The 16,705-nt window shown below is 40.9% G+C and overlaps 1 protein-coding gene across 4 annotated transcripts in view; it reads right to left on the reverse strand.

Moving 5' to 3' along the window:
- The window catches only part of CHID1 (chitinase domain containing 1), a 216,968-nt gene extending 201,944 nt beyond the window's left edge, over window positions 1–15,024 (reverse strand). For 3 of the 4 annotated variants that reach the window (XM_067540388.1, XM_067540385.1, XM_067540387.1), the window contains exons 1-6: window positions 14,989–15,024; window positions 8,199–8,370; window positions 4,936–5,085; window positions 2,550–2,682; window positions 1,576–1,620; window positions 259–365 (exon numbers count right to left, since the gene is read on the reverse strand). In XM_067540388.1, coding sequence (XP_067396489.1) covers window positions 259–365; window positions 1,576–1,620; window positions 2,550–2,682; window positions 4,936–5,085; window positions 8,199–8,309 — 546 coding nt within the window. In that variant the 5' untranslated portion in view covers window positions 8,310–8,370; window positions 14,989–15,024. Of the gene's footprint in view, window positions 1–258; window positions 366–1,575; window positions 1,621–2,549; window positions 2,683–4,935; window positions 5,086–8,198; window positions 8,371–13,942; window positions 14,002–14,988 lie in introns of those variants that run through there. The other variant, XM_067540386.1, reaches the window with a different exon arrangement.
- Window positions 15,025–16,705: the final 1,681 nt, after the last annotated feature.

Here is a 16,705-nt window from a genome sequence, read left to right on the forward strand (position 1 = left end):
GATTCATTGAACCCTTGGAGAGCTCTTCAGCTCTTTTAGAACTCTGAGGTGCAAGTTGTCCAGTCCCACAGATTTGAAGATATTTAACTTTATCAATTATTGTTGAACATCCTACCTAATTACTGTTTGAATAGAAATGTCATCATTACTGTAAGAAGTGTAGATATCATCCAGCTCCTTTCTCTTGCTGTTTTACATATGTGGGATCAATGACAAGTATCCCACTGGTTCACCCATTTGTATTAGAAATGGTTTTACCTTGGCTATTTGCACTACTGTCTTGGAAAGCTCTTCTATCTCATCCTCACTGTCAAAAACACTTTCAAAATCTTGGTAAGTCCAGCCATCAAACAAAATCCGAGGCACTGAGATGAAAGAAACAAGTCTAACAAGTAATTACGAAAATTACAATTGCTCTGATTACACTGATATACTTCTGCAGAACGGAAACTGGAAAAAAATAGTTAATTTAAAAGCCCATTAAATGCATGACATTCACAGGAAAATCTCCCATATCTAGAGGTTTTGCTTCTCTACTTTCTAAATCCCATTAATATAGATAAGCAAACTGATCATGCAATGTTGTCCATACTTTCAAAAGTGGATTACTGAGGAGTGTTGACTCAAGGTAGATAGAGTACTTCTAATGGAGAACTGACCTATTTGTAGGGGCTATAACATCAATAGAGACAGTCAGGATGTATTTTAAAAATTACTTCATCAGAAAGTTATATTTTTAAAGTCATATTTATAAAGTTCAAGTTGAATGTCCTCTTAATTTAGATCAATTTCATCCTCTACAATCCACTCTTTACATTTTGATATCTGCATAAAGGAAGCCTGCCGATCACTGGCAGTGAAAATACTATAGGATCATGGAGTAGGCAAGGTAAGCAGTTTAACAGATGTTTGTCTATATCAATATTTTCCAATTTTTCTAAAATGGGAAACTGTTATAGAGACCTTAGTCGTTCAGGTTAAGTGAAAAATGCAGCAGTCTCCTGCATCATCATGCTAGATATTTTTGCTAGATCATCAGTTTGATTCTCTAAACAGAGCTTAAGAGTACTGTGGTCACAAGTACACGACAATCAGCTCTGAAGGAATTCTCATCCAGAAGGAAGATGGCAGGAACACAGAGACCCAGAACCTAAACCAACAAAAAAAATGAGGGGGGAAAAAATCTCAAGAGAAAATCCTCAGGGCACCAACAGAAATGGTAGCTCAATTACTGAGATACCAATAATTAATTGACCCAAATAATGCTAGATGCACTTTCTTTTATATTTTTTCTTTCAGTCTTTTCCCTTAAGAGCCTGTGCAGGAGGACTATTTTGCTCAGCTAACATCCCCCATCCACACACTACTGAAATAAAGCTTCAGTGCTTAATTTGTGCCAGGGCTGAGCCAGGTGCATAGCCCCAGCACCTCAGGGCTTGCTGCATCAGTTATGAATGTAAAAAATTGCTTGAACCCCAGCACCTGTTTCATTATAAATTAAGCACTGAAAAGCTTCCTTCCTTTGGTCAATAAACAAAAACAGAAGACTACAAGAAACTTAAAATGCAGCCTTACCTATTTTGATATTTTTAGCGTTTTTCTTCACATCTTTCATCCAACCTGTCAAAGGACGAAACAGCTGTTAAAATATGAACATATCTAATATAGATATCCATAATGTCTCTTTCAAGAGATGTCTTCAAGTAAAGTACGCAGTTTTATTGCAACTCTCTTCCTCTCATGCGGGCTCACAAGTCATTCTATTGTGACTACAGCCTTACTGATATCTAGAGAATAAAGCTAGTTGCCCCATTCTATAATTCAACATTTTAACCTTACAAAAGTTTCCCCTGCCTTTCACATGTAATGCAACAGCATTTGTTCTGGCTCATTTGTTACAACAACAAGATTGCAGCATACCGAGGCTGACCTTTTTGGAGGCTTCAATCATCCTTTGAGGTGAACCATTTTAAATAAGATGGTATTTTTAGGGACCTGTCCCATTTTCATCAGGATCATTGTGTTGATTTATTATTTGGTCTGAACATGATCAGAATTAAAGCTTGTTCAGAAGTGGTCTCTAGAGATGGTGTTTCAATTGAGATAACTTTACATTTGCTGACACCCAAGCCATTATCAAATTTAAATTTTAATAGCCTAAAGACTGAAATGTGACCATAATGCAGAGTCATGTTTCACACAAACTATCCCAAAATGCTTTACAGAGTTAAATGAAGTTAATGCAGATTCATTAAAAATGTTTATATACGCAGCTGCCTCTGACTGTTCTTTGTGATGGGCCATTGAAATCTTCATTCTTCCACTACTCTTTGGGGAAGAAATGGGTTGGTTTCTTTTTAAAAAAATATATAGACTTATAATAAAGAGTACAGGAACAAAGTGGAATCCCATCCTCAGAAAGACCAGAAACAAATCCATTTTGGTATACTGGAAAGCCTAGTTATTAGTGTCTTTCCTTCAGCCTATGGCAATGCAAGCTATATTTTTCATATATACAGTCGAAAACCACACAAAAGGAGAATAAAAACCTTGGTCAGCATCATGTAGCCCTGTGATCTGGAACCTCTCCTTTCCCTTTCTTTTCACCTGTAGCCAGACTGGGGAGATCAAGGTAAATTTGTTTCCAAATATTTTAGCAATATCATAGCCATGGCTGTTCCACTTGCAAAAAGAAAAAAAAGAGAAACATTATAACAGGATCTACAACAAACTTTACTATTTGCCAAATGACAATTTTTCTGTATATTGCAAACAAAAAAGCTGGAAAGATCCCTGCAGGTCAGTTTGTGGGATTCTGAGGAAGTCTTTCAGCATGTTTTGTAGAGCTTCATTACTTACTATCAACCATGGACTACACACTAGAAATTTCATGCTATCTGCATGAGTGGTAGCACTTCAGCAGAGGTAAATGCACAAGCTCATCTTAGCTACAGATTTTACTAAATTTAAGAAAGACTTCAATGGGGAACAGGATTAACAGATTATGCATTCCATTTTTTCATGTCCAATGGAAATTGGGAAAAGTGAAATTTCACACACTTGTTTCTCTTGTAAGAGATTAAAAAGCAGACAGTCACAGGATATCCAAGAGGAGTCTGCTAGAAGGCCTAGCCTTCCCGTGATTTCACTCCTTGACAAAGACGACAGAGTGTACTGCATTCAACACACTCACTACAAGAAATGTTACCAGTGCTGAATTTTGCCATATTCTATGAGAAGTTTCTAGAAAAGCTGCAGGATGACTTGTATATTTTGTTTTTAAACAAAACTCGTTAACTCAAGATACATGAAACTGTTAAAAATGAAAATTCAGGAAGATCAGTATTGTATCTGAATATTTATTTAAAATTGCCTTTTCTTAGACCAAAAATTGTTTAAAAGAAATTATCCCTCAGTCCTGCCAACATCTTCTCTTTCCCTCTATCCAACTCTTATGTTAAGGACCAAAACGTGCTGCTAGTTCATCAATTTTTGCTTTAGAACTTGCATTCTTATTTCCATGCACGATCTCTAAAAAGCTGACAACCGTTCTTAACGTGGCACATTTCCTTGAAATTTCTACTGATGTGATCAGAAGTGTAATACCTAAATGTGATAACCTTTAAGTCATCATGTGGCTTTGCAATTGACACACTGAAATAAGTGGGCCAGTTTGCACGTGTTAAACCATCATTTAAATCTGTAGAAGACTCTGAAAACAGCACTGCTTCATGTTCAAAATATTTTTGAAACCCAAAAGGCCAGGAACTTCCAGGGATAGTTTTATACCAAGGATTTGCAGAAAGATCATTTTCATAGCATATATTTCCAGTAAACTCCACCACCTGTAGATACATGCGTCTTAGTGGGCATTTGCCAAAAAGTGTTATTCTGTCCAGTTGCAAAGGAGACTTCCAGGCTGCAGCTAGGAAGATTTTCTAACAATAAAAGAAAGCTGGTTTTGGAATCTGAGTGATCCTTCCCTTGAAAGTCAACTTTCACCAAGCTTAACTGGCAAGTGGATTTAACAGATGAATACTTGTCAAGAGACTCCTATCTTCAAAGGGAGGGAAATAAGTCCAGTTATGGGTTTGTACTGAGTCAAAGGGGGTAACATTTCCTCATGGTCCTTCAAATCCTTCCTTCAAAACTCTACATAGCAATGCCTACAAAAAAAATCTCAACAGTTAGGCAACTGATAAGTTGCAATAGGAAGCACTTGTAACCAGTTGAAAAAATAAATTGCTAAGGATACGCTTTTTCTTATTTGTTTACACATCCGTTTACTGTTATCTAAAACAAGTTATATGACTTCCTTATCCTCTACCATGAAGAGAGGATTTGACAGTAATAATGTCAAAAAAAAGAACTAGTCCCAACATGATCAACTTCAAAACACGTATTCATTATTCTAAAAGGGATTTATGGAGATGACTTGAATACTATCAAGCTTGGAAATAAGGGTTAGTTTGGTGGCAGCAGAAAGGAAGTTTTACTCTGTACTGAAATGGTTCAAGTTGCATTGTGCAGCTATCCATAACACATATACAGCCCCTCATTAGTATGTGAGCATATTGCAATCTCATACTACCCCTGTGAAGTAGGGAAGTACTATTATCCTCCCAGGGAACTAGGACAGAGAGACTATGTAACTTGTGTGAAAGCCACACAGAAACCTGTAGCTGAACAGGGAAATAAACATAGGTTCCAGTCCCAGGCTAGTACCAACTGGTGACCCATCCTTCTCTTTGGTGGCTATTTGACCAAGCATCAGAAGTAGCCATAGTACTATAAGGAAACTGAAGGGATAGGTACAATATTGTACCTGATGCCAGGCTGAATTTCTTTACTGAGGCTGCAAGAATGGAGAAACTTGACATCCTATTATTCTGCTCTGTATTATGCAGAGCCTCTGATTTTTATTTTACTACTTACAGGGGTGATATATCCCAGAACATCTCCCAAGAAGTGTCTCTCCTTCGTTTTCTTGGCACAGTAACTTTTGTGTTCCAACACAATATCTTTTGCCTTTGGATCAGTGACTACCAGACCTCGGTCTTGTACTATTTTGTCTGAATACCATATCTACGGGGAAAAGCAATTTTTAGAATTATTTTCAATAACAGCATTTGTATAATTAACTAGTTTGAGTTAATGTAGATTTTAATTACATCGTTAAACTTTTAGTGCTCTCTATAAATGATGCAAAATAGCTTGGTTAAAAGGAACAGGCTAAAGTTCAGAAATATTTTCAGTAACAGCAGTATTTAAACTCGTACTTTACACACACTTTCCCTGAAAGCAGAGAAAAGAAGAAAGTCAATTTACTATAGAAATAATAAAGTATGCCAGTCACCACACATGAATAGTGTAACAATCACTCAGTGGCTAAAAGATAATTTTGCAATAAATTTATACTGTACTCTAACATGTTTTGATTATTGGAATAAGACCCTGAGACATTTTACTCGTGGCAATTATAGTCAGACACATCTAGGACACTATTAGCAAGGTTTAAGTGCTGTTCTACAGTCAAAAATGACTGAAGTGGTATTGTGGGATTCAGATTTGTTTCTTATGATTTCCATACACAATAGCTTACAAGATATTTTTCTAGCTGACTTTTCTGCAAACCCAGCCTGGACTCTGTGAGTCAAACTAGAGTTTCCTCACACCAGGATTTTCTGCAAGGCAAATAAGACCCAATTCTACAAGTACAACCCCATCATCTCTGAGTTTAGGTTTACACAGTCCTAACTGATTGGAAATGTACTAATTTTCATTATTGTGAAGAGACCATTTACCTGTGGTGAGTTTTTAGTGTACGTAGGATTGAAAGATAAGATTACAGATCAGCTGAATAAAGAGATGCATGGTCTCTTTTCAGACACTAACTATACTCTCATGTATTACATCAAAACATAATTGCAACTCAAAAGTGAAGGTTCCCAGTCTCGTGTTTTGGCTACAGACTTCAAGGAACCCATTACATTTAAGACATTTTTGGTTGAATTTTCATTGTGACTTTGTTATTGAAGGTAGATATACTTTATGCACACTTCATACTTTTACAGCTAGCAAAGTGTCCTTAACCAGAGACATCAGGAGCAAGAATAAGGGCCAGGTAGAGTTCTAGTAACCAAAAGCAGAGCACGGAGGCCTGGGAAGGTGCACACGTAATGGATATTTGTCAGCATTTATTGGTTGATGATATTGACTGGAAAGAAGTCAAATCACCATTTTACTCCTTTTAGTCCTATTTGACTGAGGACAGACATCTACTAAAAGTGGCTAGTACCCAGATTGCTTTGAGGACAGAATAGATTTGGGGATCAGGGACTGTCATTTCTGAGCAGTACCTAGCATATATTGAACACTAGTGTAACACAAACAACAGGTTTGTTTTCTAAAGATGGTGTGTCCAAAATTAAAAACAATTTTCAGCATTGCCCATAAGGCTCCTCTATCACACCTTGTCACTCAGTTTTTCCATGGCTTCCACACAGTATTGATGACTTCACTCTGCTCTCAGCCCTTTTCTTTCTTCCACTTATATGGTTGTTGATTCTCTCCATGCTTCACTACTCTTCACCTTTTGACTCTTTTGCCCCTCTTTTCTGTCACAAGGTCCACCCTGCCACACCACCAAGCCCTGGTTCACCCCCTACAATCACTTCCTTCGCTCCTGCTCTCACACAGCAAGTGTCTTTAGTAGAAATCCTGAGACAACTACACTACAAATTTGTTCTCTCCTCTTTTACTTCTGCCATCTTCCCAGCTAAACTATTCTATTTCACCAACTTAAATTGTATCCTACATCTTCAACCCCAGCTACCTTTGACTCACTCCTTCAATCTTCCCCTTCTCCTGCCTCCACTTCTCTCCCAGTTGAGGATCTTGAAATTTCTTTCAAGAGAAAATGGAAAAAAAAATACATGCGATCTTCCCCCTCATTTTGCCTTCCTCTCTCCTACAACTCTTGCCTCCTTTTCCTGTCAGATGCAAACTTGTCTGCTGTCTTCCTCTAGCCCCTCCACTTGCCCCTGTGAACCCATCTCATTCCATGATCTCCCCTGCACCCACTCTTCTCCCCTCCCGTGCCCTTCTTCTTAAAGACTCTCACTGTCCTCTGATTTTTTTCCCTTCATAAAACAAGAATGTTTTACTCTCTCCCACCTTAAAAAAAAACATCTTTGACCACTGACTCTCCAGCTGTCATGCCATCTCCCTGCAGTCTCAAAGTTCACTGAACATATATAGAATGTCTTCTCTAATTCCATCCTAGACCTTCTCTAATGCAGCTTCTGCCCCTTGCATTCCACTTAAACCACCCTCAAATTCTCAAAAGACCTTTTTCTAACCAAAGCTCAGAACCAATATTCCATGCTCATCCTCCTTTCCTATCAGCCAACTTCAACATCATCAAGATCACCTTGAAATCTTACCCGTTCTTGGGTTCTGTGACTCTGTCCTTTCCTGATTCTTTTTCTATCTCTCTATTAACTCTTTCCCTGTTTCCTTTGTAGAATCCCCTTCATCCCCACCTCCAACTTTCTAGGGGATTCCAGAGGGCTCTGTTCTTGGTCCCTCTGTTCTTCCTCTACACCTGATCTCCAGGTCATCTTGTATTTCATTCAACGTACACACCCTTTCCCAGACTCTGCATGAGGATGTTCACTAGTAGCAGCAATGCTAAAAGTGAAGAGACAGAAAGCAAGAGCAGGCACAAGGAGTTAGGGCAGGAAAGCTCAAAGCACTCTTTTCAACATTAAAGGGAGCCAGAACCACCCATGCTTTAAGCTATGAGCTATTAAAGTGTGTTTTAACAGAAAGCTGAAATTGTAGCTAGAGAGTTTCAACATTTTATGTAATGTTCCTTTAAGCAAGAACATTTACACCTTTCATGTTTTGCCATCTAGTGAAATATAACACTATGCACCTAGTGATTCTTACAAGTTCAGTATCAGCTAAACAGCTTGTCTTCCCTGGTAATCCTCATAGAATTGTGGCTTTTCAATTAAAAAACCATGGTCCAGCTGTAGTTAAGGCTGTTCAGTGTCAGTATACTTTAGTTATCTTATTGTTTTCATACTAAATCATTAAAAATTACTGCAAGTAGAAAAACTCTTCAATATCTGCCAAAATTCCTAGTTAACTCATTTTGAGTACAAGTTGTCATGAACAGCTAGTTCTCATACCTTTTCCTCCAGTGTTTTTGAAGCCATTTTCTTTGCATCTGTCTTTGACAATGTAGCATCTACCATCTGGTAAATCAAGGCCAAAGAAAGTGCAGCACAGAGACTTCTCATGGTAATTTCCACTATGCCAGTCAGCTTTGCTTAAAAGACACTAGTGTTTTGATTCTCTCTTCTGTGAACACAAGAATACAACAGTTAAACAAGAAAATCTGATTCCTCCTAAACACTGTGCATGACAGTTGATTTTACTTAGCAAATCATCCTCTCCACTAAACTTTCACACTGTCTTATTAGAACAGTTATGGTATAGTAGCACTTATCATAAAGTCAAGCAAATGGACAGCCGATTTATGCCCTGGTCAGCTCCACCAGGATTACTGTAACCTCCAATGGTCACACATCATTTTAGTATTCCCAAAATACCCAATAAAAAAGCCTTCCCTTCCGAATCCAATCACATCTCACCCACCACTGGCTGTGCCTGAGCCCCCATCCCATTCACAGCATTAAACTTTGCATCCTAACTTTAGACTCCACACACCTAATTCTAATCTACAATTCTGAGATTGTTTTGCATTGCATCCCTATCCTCTTTTTATATTTCCAGCAAAGTCAGGCTTGAAAGCCTTCATTCTCCCATTCCAGTCATCCCACATTCTTCCACGCTGCCCCCATGTACTGAATACCCTCTGAACCAGGTCCACTAGGAGCCCCTTCCTTTTGTCATTTAAAGCCCTCCTCAAAAACCAGATCAATGCCTGAAATACAAAGCCTTTAATTTTTTTTAAGTGATTTAAGAGATCACCCTCCTTCTGGTCAGCCTTTAGATTTAGACTCTCCAGAGAAGGAACTGTATTTTTTGGATCATATACATCACTGATTGCTTGGTTGGCCCTTAACTATCAAAGCACAAAGAAAATAACGAGCAACAACATATGAATTCAAGCAACAGAAATCCTGTCTTCAGCATTAAAGAGCAAGGGAAATAATATCAAGGTGAGGAGATGGATAATTGCATTAAATAAGGACATTTTAGAATTTCTCGTGTTCTAAATTTCTTTGTTGCTCTGTAAAGTTTAATGCATCGATCTCCTTCCATAAGATAAGCCTTTATTAAGGAGTACATTAAGGTTCCATTTATAGCTAGTTGAAGTAGATGGATTAATAAATGCTTTCTCTCTTTTTTTATATAAAGACCAAGAAGTCAATAGGTTTCTTACAACCATAGCTCATCTATACCACCTTCTAGCGATGTGGTTATAACCATCTAACGAATGCTATTCATGTCCATAACATGCTTATAACTTCCACTATTTTTTTAATTCTTTATAATCATTTATAAATTGAACCTTAATAGTGAGTGTGACCCCTTTAATATGAATACTTGAAATAGTTTCTAGGCTTGTTAGCCTGCTGTATTGACCCACTCACATTCATACATGATGTTGTCACATGAGCAAATACTTTTGAGCCAGTATTTTCAAAACTGATTAGTAATTCTGGGTGTCAATTACTGTGTGTCCAACTTGAGACTTCTTGAAGACGGCCTCTTTAGAAAATGTTGATCACTCACCCTCTGAAAATCAGGCCCCAGAACAGTCTCAAATTTGGCATGCAATTAGGATTAGTTTGGGTTTTTTAAAGTCCTCACCTATATCTTTCCTTAAATCATAAAAGCAACCTATAAACTAATTCTCCATCACTCAGCCATCCTGTATTGATGAAAAAAAAAAAACACTTGGCTGCTCAGTAAGTTTTGATTATGAAAAATAAATAAAATTTGAAATGTATCTATTCTAATCAGTTTCACAACTGCCTCTTAATAGGTCTCTTAGATGTAAACAATGATGTAACCAGACACACACACACTTATTTGTCTTTCACAGGTGGCATTCTCCAGCAGCATAGGCAGCCATCCAGTGACATATCATTTAATTCCAAGAATAAGCTAGAATCCCAGTACTGGTTCTTTCCATGATTATGTAAAAGACAGTTTAGGGACCAAACTATTGCTATTTTGAAAGCTACAAGCAACATATTTACAAGAAATAATAATTAAACACTAAGAGAAGCCTTTACACCCATGTTTATAAAATGGTTATCAGGAAATTTTGACTAAAGGAAATGGAGAAAACCCAAAGTGGCTAGTTGTTTCTTGGCAGAGACTGTTGGACTCTGTTTAAAAGTCAAAACAGCATCCAACTTTTGTTTTGCATAAGCCAACCACTATTGTGGTTTAGGAAGCACTTTACCTTTGTAAGGGATGAGAAAAAAAATAAAACCCTGCTATGTTTATAGAGAGAGTTTTTTATTTTGTCATGTTTCAAAAATAAAGCAGGTTCACAACAGAGTTCATGGCCTCACCTGAGGGCCAAATGCTGCCTCCAGAACCCTACAATGGAACTCACCACCCCATGTTTTCTGCAGCAGTAAATATGGGGAAAACGTATCCAAATTCAGATTTTCATTCCTGGTTAACTTAGTCTGCAAATTTCAAGTCAACCAAGGGTGATATAGGTTTAACAAACAAATATTAGGATTGTGTGCATTTATTCTTAATATCCAAATTGTCACCTTCAAACTTCTTGCAAGTCAATGATGTAACACAGCATTGGCAACTTATGGGCATCTGTGGTTTTAAAAAAAAAACTAGGAGTCTTTTCCAAGCTCAAGATGATGGGTTAAATGAAACAAGGCTGAACAGAACTATCTTACCCACAGACCACATAATATTAAATGTCAAGTTATTATTTACAACTGAAACAAATATAATCAAAGAGAGGTTGGAGGAAAAATTTTCTTTTACACAAGTTGGGCTGTGTTTCCCCTGTGTAACCACTAGAGGGAATTACTAAGGATACTAAGTAGTCAAGAGGTGAAGAGTAATATAATGACATTAACTTAATAGAAACTGATTAAGGGATGGAAGAATAAATAACCAGTTTTCAACATAAAAAAGGCGAATAGCAGGATACCACAGGGATTCATATTAGGAACAGTGTTTAATTATGGAGCAGCACTAGTTATTCTATAGTCAACTTAAACTGGCTTTCATAAAACAGATCCCACAAAAATCACCTTCCTCATAAGATATTCTCAAAATGTCACATTTTAGTCACAAGGTAGGTTTTGTATAGGTGTGAAAAGTGTTTTAAAATGGCATTTAAAAATTTCTACCATTCACTTTGAAGACTTTTATTGACTCTCACCTCCAGGACAGCTATGCTTACAAACTTCATGTTTGTTATGTTGACCTTGCTGAGATGTGTGTTTTAGTATTTCAGGATCAGAAGTACAAACTCCACACCAAAGCTAGATAAGGATGTTGTTAAGAGGCCCTAAAGAAGTACGCAATGAGTAGTGTAATGATGGCAGAGGGGCAAAAATGTCCCCTTCCCTGGGAGTAAACAGGATCAAGAAACTATCCATCTTGTTTACAAAAGAGAACTATTATAGTAACAAATAAGTTACTTAAGGACTGCTTGTTTCCCCCAGCCCCATTGATGCCCCCATCTGAAGAAGGCTGCCCATTACTTCTACTTCTCTGCTTTAGCTTGGCTAAAAAAAAGCCCCAAACCTCCAAGACTAGGCCATTGCAGAGCAGCTCTCAAAAGGTGTGAATATACAGGAATGTTTGCATATTTAAGGTACGTCTGCATCACAGTTGGGTGGGAGGGGGCAGAGGTGATTTCAGAACATGTAGACATACCCAAGACAGCTTTAAACTGGCTAGTGCAACAACTACCCATAGCAGTGAAATCACAGCAGCACAGAGGGCCTGCATACTTACTCAGGCAGCCAGCCCACTTTGAACTCTGGGCAGGCACAGCTTCACTGCTATTGGTACTTGCACCAACTAAATTAAAACTAGCTCAGGTACAACTATACATGTTGCAATCACACCAGCGATTGCAGTGAAGACATACCCTTAGAGCGCCAGGACACAATATTGGCTTGTTTCCCAATTTCCTAGTACCTGGAGCTATGACCTAGGCTACTCTACAGCTATTTTGTAAGTACAATGCAAAATTTTAAGTCACTAAGAAAAAATTATAAAGTGAAGGTGATCTGCTGCCACCTCCAGTCTGTGTTGCTACAGCTCCTCAATTGAGCCAGAAATAGCTCAGCTGTATTAATTATGCTATTGCAATGGTGCTTTGAGATTTGCCTTTGATAAGTGGAATCCTTTCCTTCAGGTAATAATGATGCTCAGAACCTTGCAGCACCAACCCCCATGATTTTAAGGTCCAACCAGTGATTGAAGGTGGAAACTGCTACTGAATGTGCAATAGTGACATGAAGTCAGTTACAAGTCACTGCTGGTGCATCGTCAAAATTTCCAAATCCCCATGATGTCAACATTCAATAAGCTTTAACATGTTTATCTTCTAAGTATTTTCATATCTTAGTTTCAAAGATGAATGCAAGTTACAGACACTATTGAAAAAATAACGGAGATGTCCTGGACAAGGATAATACAGTCAGATGTCATTTTCTAGACCAAACATTGAAGTTGTATCACCAATATAATTCACATCGAAAAGGACAGCAATAAGCAGTAATAGATCAGATTTAAAACTGAAACACTCTTGAAAAACCAGTTTACTTGTATGGTACAATAAATGCTGTGCATTTACTTTCAGCATTTCATTTTGCTTCAGAGACTTCAGGTATCTTGCCTGTATTTGAACAAAACAAATGGGTAATAGGATTATACTTATTAAACTAACAAATAAGTTGCTAACACTACAAAAGTATTTGTTTTTTTTAAAAACCACCAAAGTTTCCATTTAAGTTTAAAGAAACATTCATAACACTTCTGTTAATACTCTTAAGTGGGTTTACAAAACATGATGACTGGATGTGTTTATAAATTTAAATTTAAATGAAAGATTTGTTTAAAATTCAATTTTGGGCCTACTTCTAGTTGCTAGAACCTCGAGTTATCCCCCAAAGGTGGCACCCTTTTCCAACAACTTCCAAATAAGTACACCTTGCCCTGAGAACTTGTATATTGCCAGGCCCCTGAGCACTGGCCTGAGGCGGGGGAGGGTGCCAGCCTGGCCCTTCATGACGCGCAGAGGACAGGTGCGCCAGCGCCTCCAGCACCCTCCGCCCCCTTCGCATTGTGAAGGGCTACCCTGGCCCAGCAGCCCCCCCCAGGCCGGGGGGTGAGGCCACCCCATCCGAGCCGGCATCAAGCTGCAGGCCTGGAACAGCGGGTAAGTGCAGGATGCCGGGCCACCCTTCACGACAGGCAGGGGTGCAAGAGGCTGAGGGGTGACTGCTCCCGTTCCTGCGCCCCTCTCCTCCTCAGGCCAGCGGGTGAGGCCACCCACCTCCGAGCCAGCACTAGGTTGAAGCAGGAGAGGTGGGCGCTCCGGGGCGGGTAAGGCACCGTGGGGCAGGTAAGGAGGGGGTGCGCGGCAGAGCCAAGCCTGCATTTACATCCCTCCCCAGGCCTCATGCACCCTCCCCCTCAGACATAGAACCCCCTTCCTGAGGGCAGCTGGAGGGTAGCACCGGGACCCCTCCTGCCCTGCTCACCGGGGGAGCGGGAAGGGAAAGAACCATGTGAGACAGAGGGGGCACAAATGCAGGCATCAGAGACCCACAGTACACCACTGGTATATTGTTTGCAGCTTGTTTGTTAGTTTAATAAGTGTAACCCATTATCTATTTGTCATCAAATACCAAAATATTTTCATACCCCATCAGAGTGGTGAGGCAGTGAGGTTACTTACTACTTTAGGGATGAAAGTGGAGGTTATGCCTTCTTGTGGAATTAGTCAGAAAGAGCAGCTTTGACAGAAAGTAGACCCAGGAACCCAACAATGGCACACTACAAGGGGAGGGCTCTGAGTTATTACAGAGAATTTGGCAGGTGGATCTGATTATCATGATCAAGGTCCAACTGAATTTTTCTCCAGGTCAAATTGGCAGGTGTTACATCCTTCTGCTGCAGTATTTTAGGGGTGAGGGATGACTTGCTAGTTTGAACTAAATTGAATGGTGAAGTCTCTGAAACTTGCAGTATTTAAAACAAAATTTGAGGACTTCAGTAACCCAGGCTGTAGTTATAAGCCTACAACAGGAATGGGTGGGTGGGTGAGGTTCTGGGGCTTGCAGCTAAGGTGACCAGACAGCAAGTGTGAAAAATCAGGATGAGGTGGAGGACTAATAGGCATCTATATAACAAAAAGCCCCAAATATCAGGACCATCCCACTAAAGTCAGGACATCTGGCCACCCTTCTTGCAGCAGGACAGACTAGAGGATCATAATAGTCCCTTCCCGTCTTAAAGTGACTCCAGCACTCACCAAAGCAGTAACAGGATACGTTGTGTTTCCCCCCATGAATTCCCACCCCCACTGCTTGGCTGAGACACAACACCAAGGGCAGCTGAGGGCTATCCCCGCAGGTCCATTGCGGGAAGAGGCCACCAGGTCTCCCTCCGCCGCCTAAGGGGGAGGAGACACCTGCCATCCCTTCCCCACACTTCTCCACGCTGCTTGGGCGGCAGAGGAAGTGCCCTTCAGGAAAATTAATAACCGAGGGAGGAGGGGGCTGAGGGAGAGGGAGCCCCACCTGCGCCAGCCCCCCCGCTACGTGCGGGGGCCCATTAAAGGAAGGGGACGAGCCCGGCCCGCCAGCAAGCGGGACTGGCCAGCGGCGGGCAGCCCCTTCCAGAGCCGGAGTTCGGGTCCCGCCCGCCAGGTGCTCACGCTGCCTGCCCCGGCCGCCGTGCCGCGGGCTCCCCACCCCTTGTCGCCCCGCCCGGCTCCGTTACCCCAGCCGTTGCTGCCGCCTGCTTCCCCACCCGAGCAGCCGCCAGCGACTCGGAAGTGGAAGCGAGCCCGGGACTAGCAGGGCAGGCGGCTCAGCCCAACCCCGCCCAGCGCTCGCCTTTTAAAGCTGTAGCGGCCGCCCTCGCTGCTCCCGCTCCTGGAGGCGCCCCACGTGCACAGCGCTGGCGGGGGGCGGCCACCGCAGCAGCAAATCAATACATAGCCTGTGTGGGAAAGGACCTAGAGTGTGTGTGTGTGTGCGTGCGGGGGGCAGTCTTCAGCTATTAACTCAAGGGTCCCCTCCACCAAAGCTGTTACCTTCCCACAAGCAGCTGGGGACGAAGCCCCAGTGGATGTGGCTGCCTGGCACCCATGCTCCTTCCACGGATGACCTCATGCATTTGCAGCGTCCTTCGTGGCAAGCAGGCCACGCCAGGGCTTATTCTCTACACATACCCAGCAGGACTATGCCAAGAGCCATTAGCAGCCAGCCTCTGGAAGTAGGGTGACCAGCCAGCAAGTGTGAAAAATCGGGACAGCATGTGGGGGCTAATAGGCACCTATATAAGAAAAAGCCCCAAATATCAGGACTGTCCCTATAAAATCGGTCTGACAGCTGGTCACCCTACCTGGAAGTGAGGAGAACAGGGCACACCACTGTCCCACTTCCCTCAGGTGGTGCTTCCAGATTCAAAGGGGCAGCAACGTTCATTAGAGAAATTAGTTTGATTTCACCAGCTTTCCTGGCATTCAAAATGGGAGTAAGCTTAGGCATTTGGTACCTCATGGGCTCAAAAGTACCCTCCAGAACATCATCTAACCTTAGAGTCTGCATTTCCCTTTAGCAAGAGTGACTACAAAGGTCCAAACCTGTAGAGAAAAAGGCTGCCCCTCAGGAGTGGACCCCAGCACCCAGACGCAACCGAGTCACTGGTCATCTGCCCACATAGAGCAACTCACAGCACTAAGGCAAATGTTGCCTTTATAAGTGTGTCATGATGTACCAATCAATGGTCCTTGAAGGAGAGTCACAGCCCTCTCCCCAGAGCAGCATGGGTTTTGTGGGATAAATTAGATTTCTAACTGGTAGTGCTTCCCTAAATAGATAGTTTCAGATACTTCCCTGCTCCTCCCCCCACCCCAACAAAAAACCTGGTTACTCATGAGGGAGATGGTTTGCTGTTCCTTAACTAGTAAGGGAATAAACTGCTCTCTGATTCTGTGAATTGAGCTTACACATGAATAGAAACTGCCCAGATGTTTAGCAAGTTCTTGTTCACAACACAAATCAACAGACTGTACTGCCAACCCAGAGTGTTCAAGAAATCATAAGTGAGGCCTAAAAGAGTCATTACTGTCTTAATAATTAAGAGATTTTTTTTAAGTTGGGATTTTTTTATTTTCTCATTTTAGCCTTTAAGGTTCATGTTTTTAAGCTTATCTGCAGCTAGGAGGGTTAGAAAGTTTTTAAAATTAAAACTGAAATTCTGATGTAATCACAGGATTTCAGGAGCATTAGGAAAAACACTCTATCAGAAGACCTGATAAAATTGAGGGAGTTGACAAAACAACAATAGGGTGGAAAGCTTAGTGGATTTTATTTGTGGTTTGTTCATAGCTGGACCTTCTGTGAGCCATCTTGCAGCCTGGAATAGTCTCAGAAAAGTTAAAGAATAAACTATCTTCAAAAATTGCCTTCATTTCCACCCACCTACTCTG

The sequence above is a fragment of the Emydura macquarii genome, unplaced genomic scaffold (genome assembly GCF_026122565.2).
Source record: "Emydura macquarii macquarii isolate MOO-44397 ecotype Brisbane River unplaced genomic scaffold, CSIRO-AGI_Emac_v2 contig_587, whole genome shotgun sequence".
NCBI classification, from domain to species: Eukaryota; Metazoa; Chordata; order Testudines; family Chelidae; genus Emydura; species Emydura macquarii.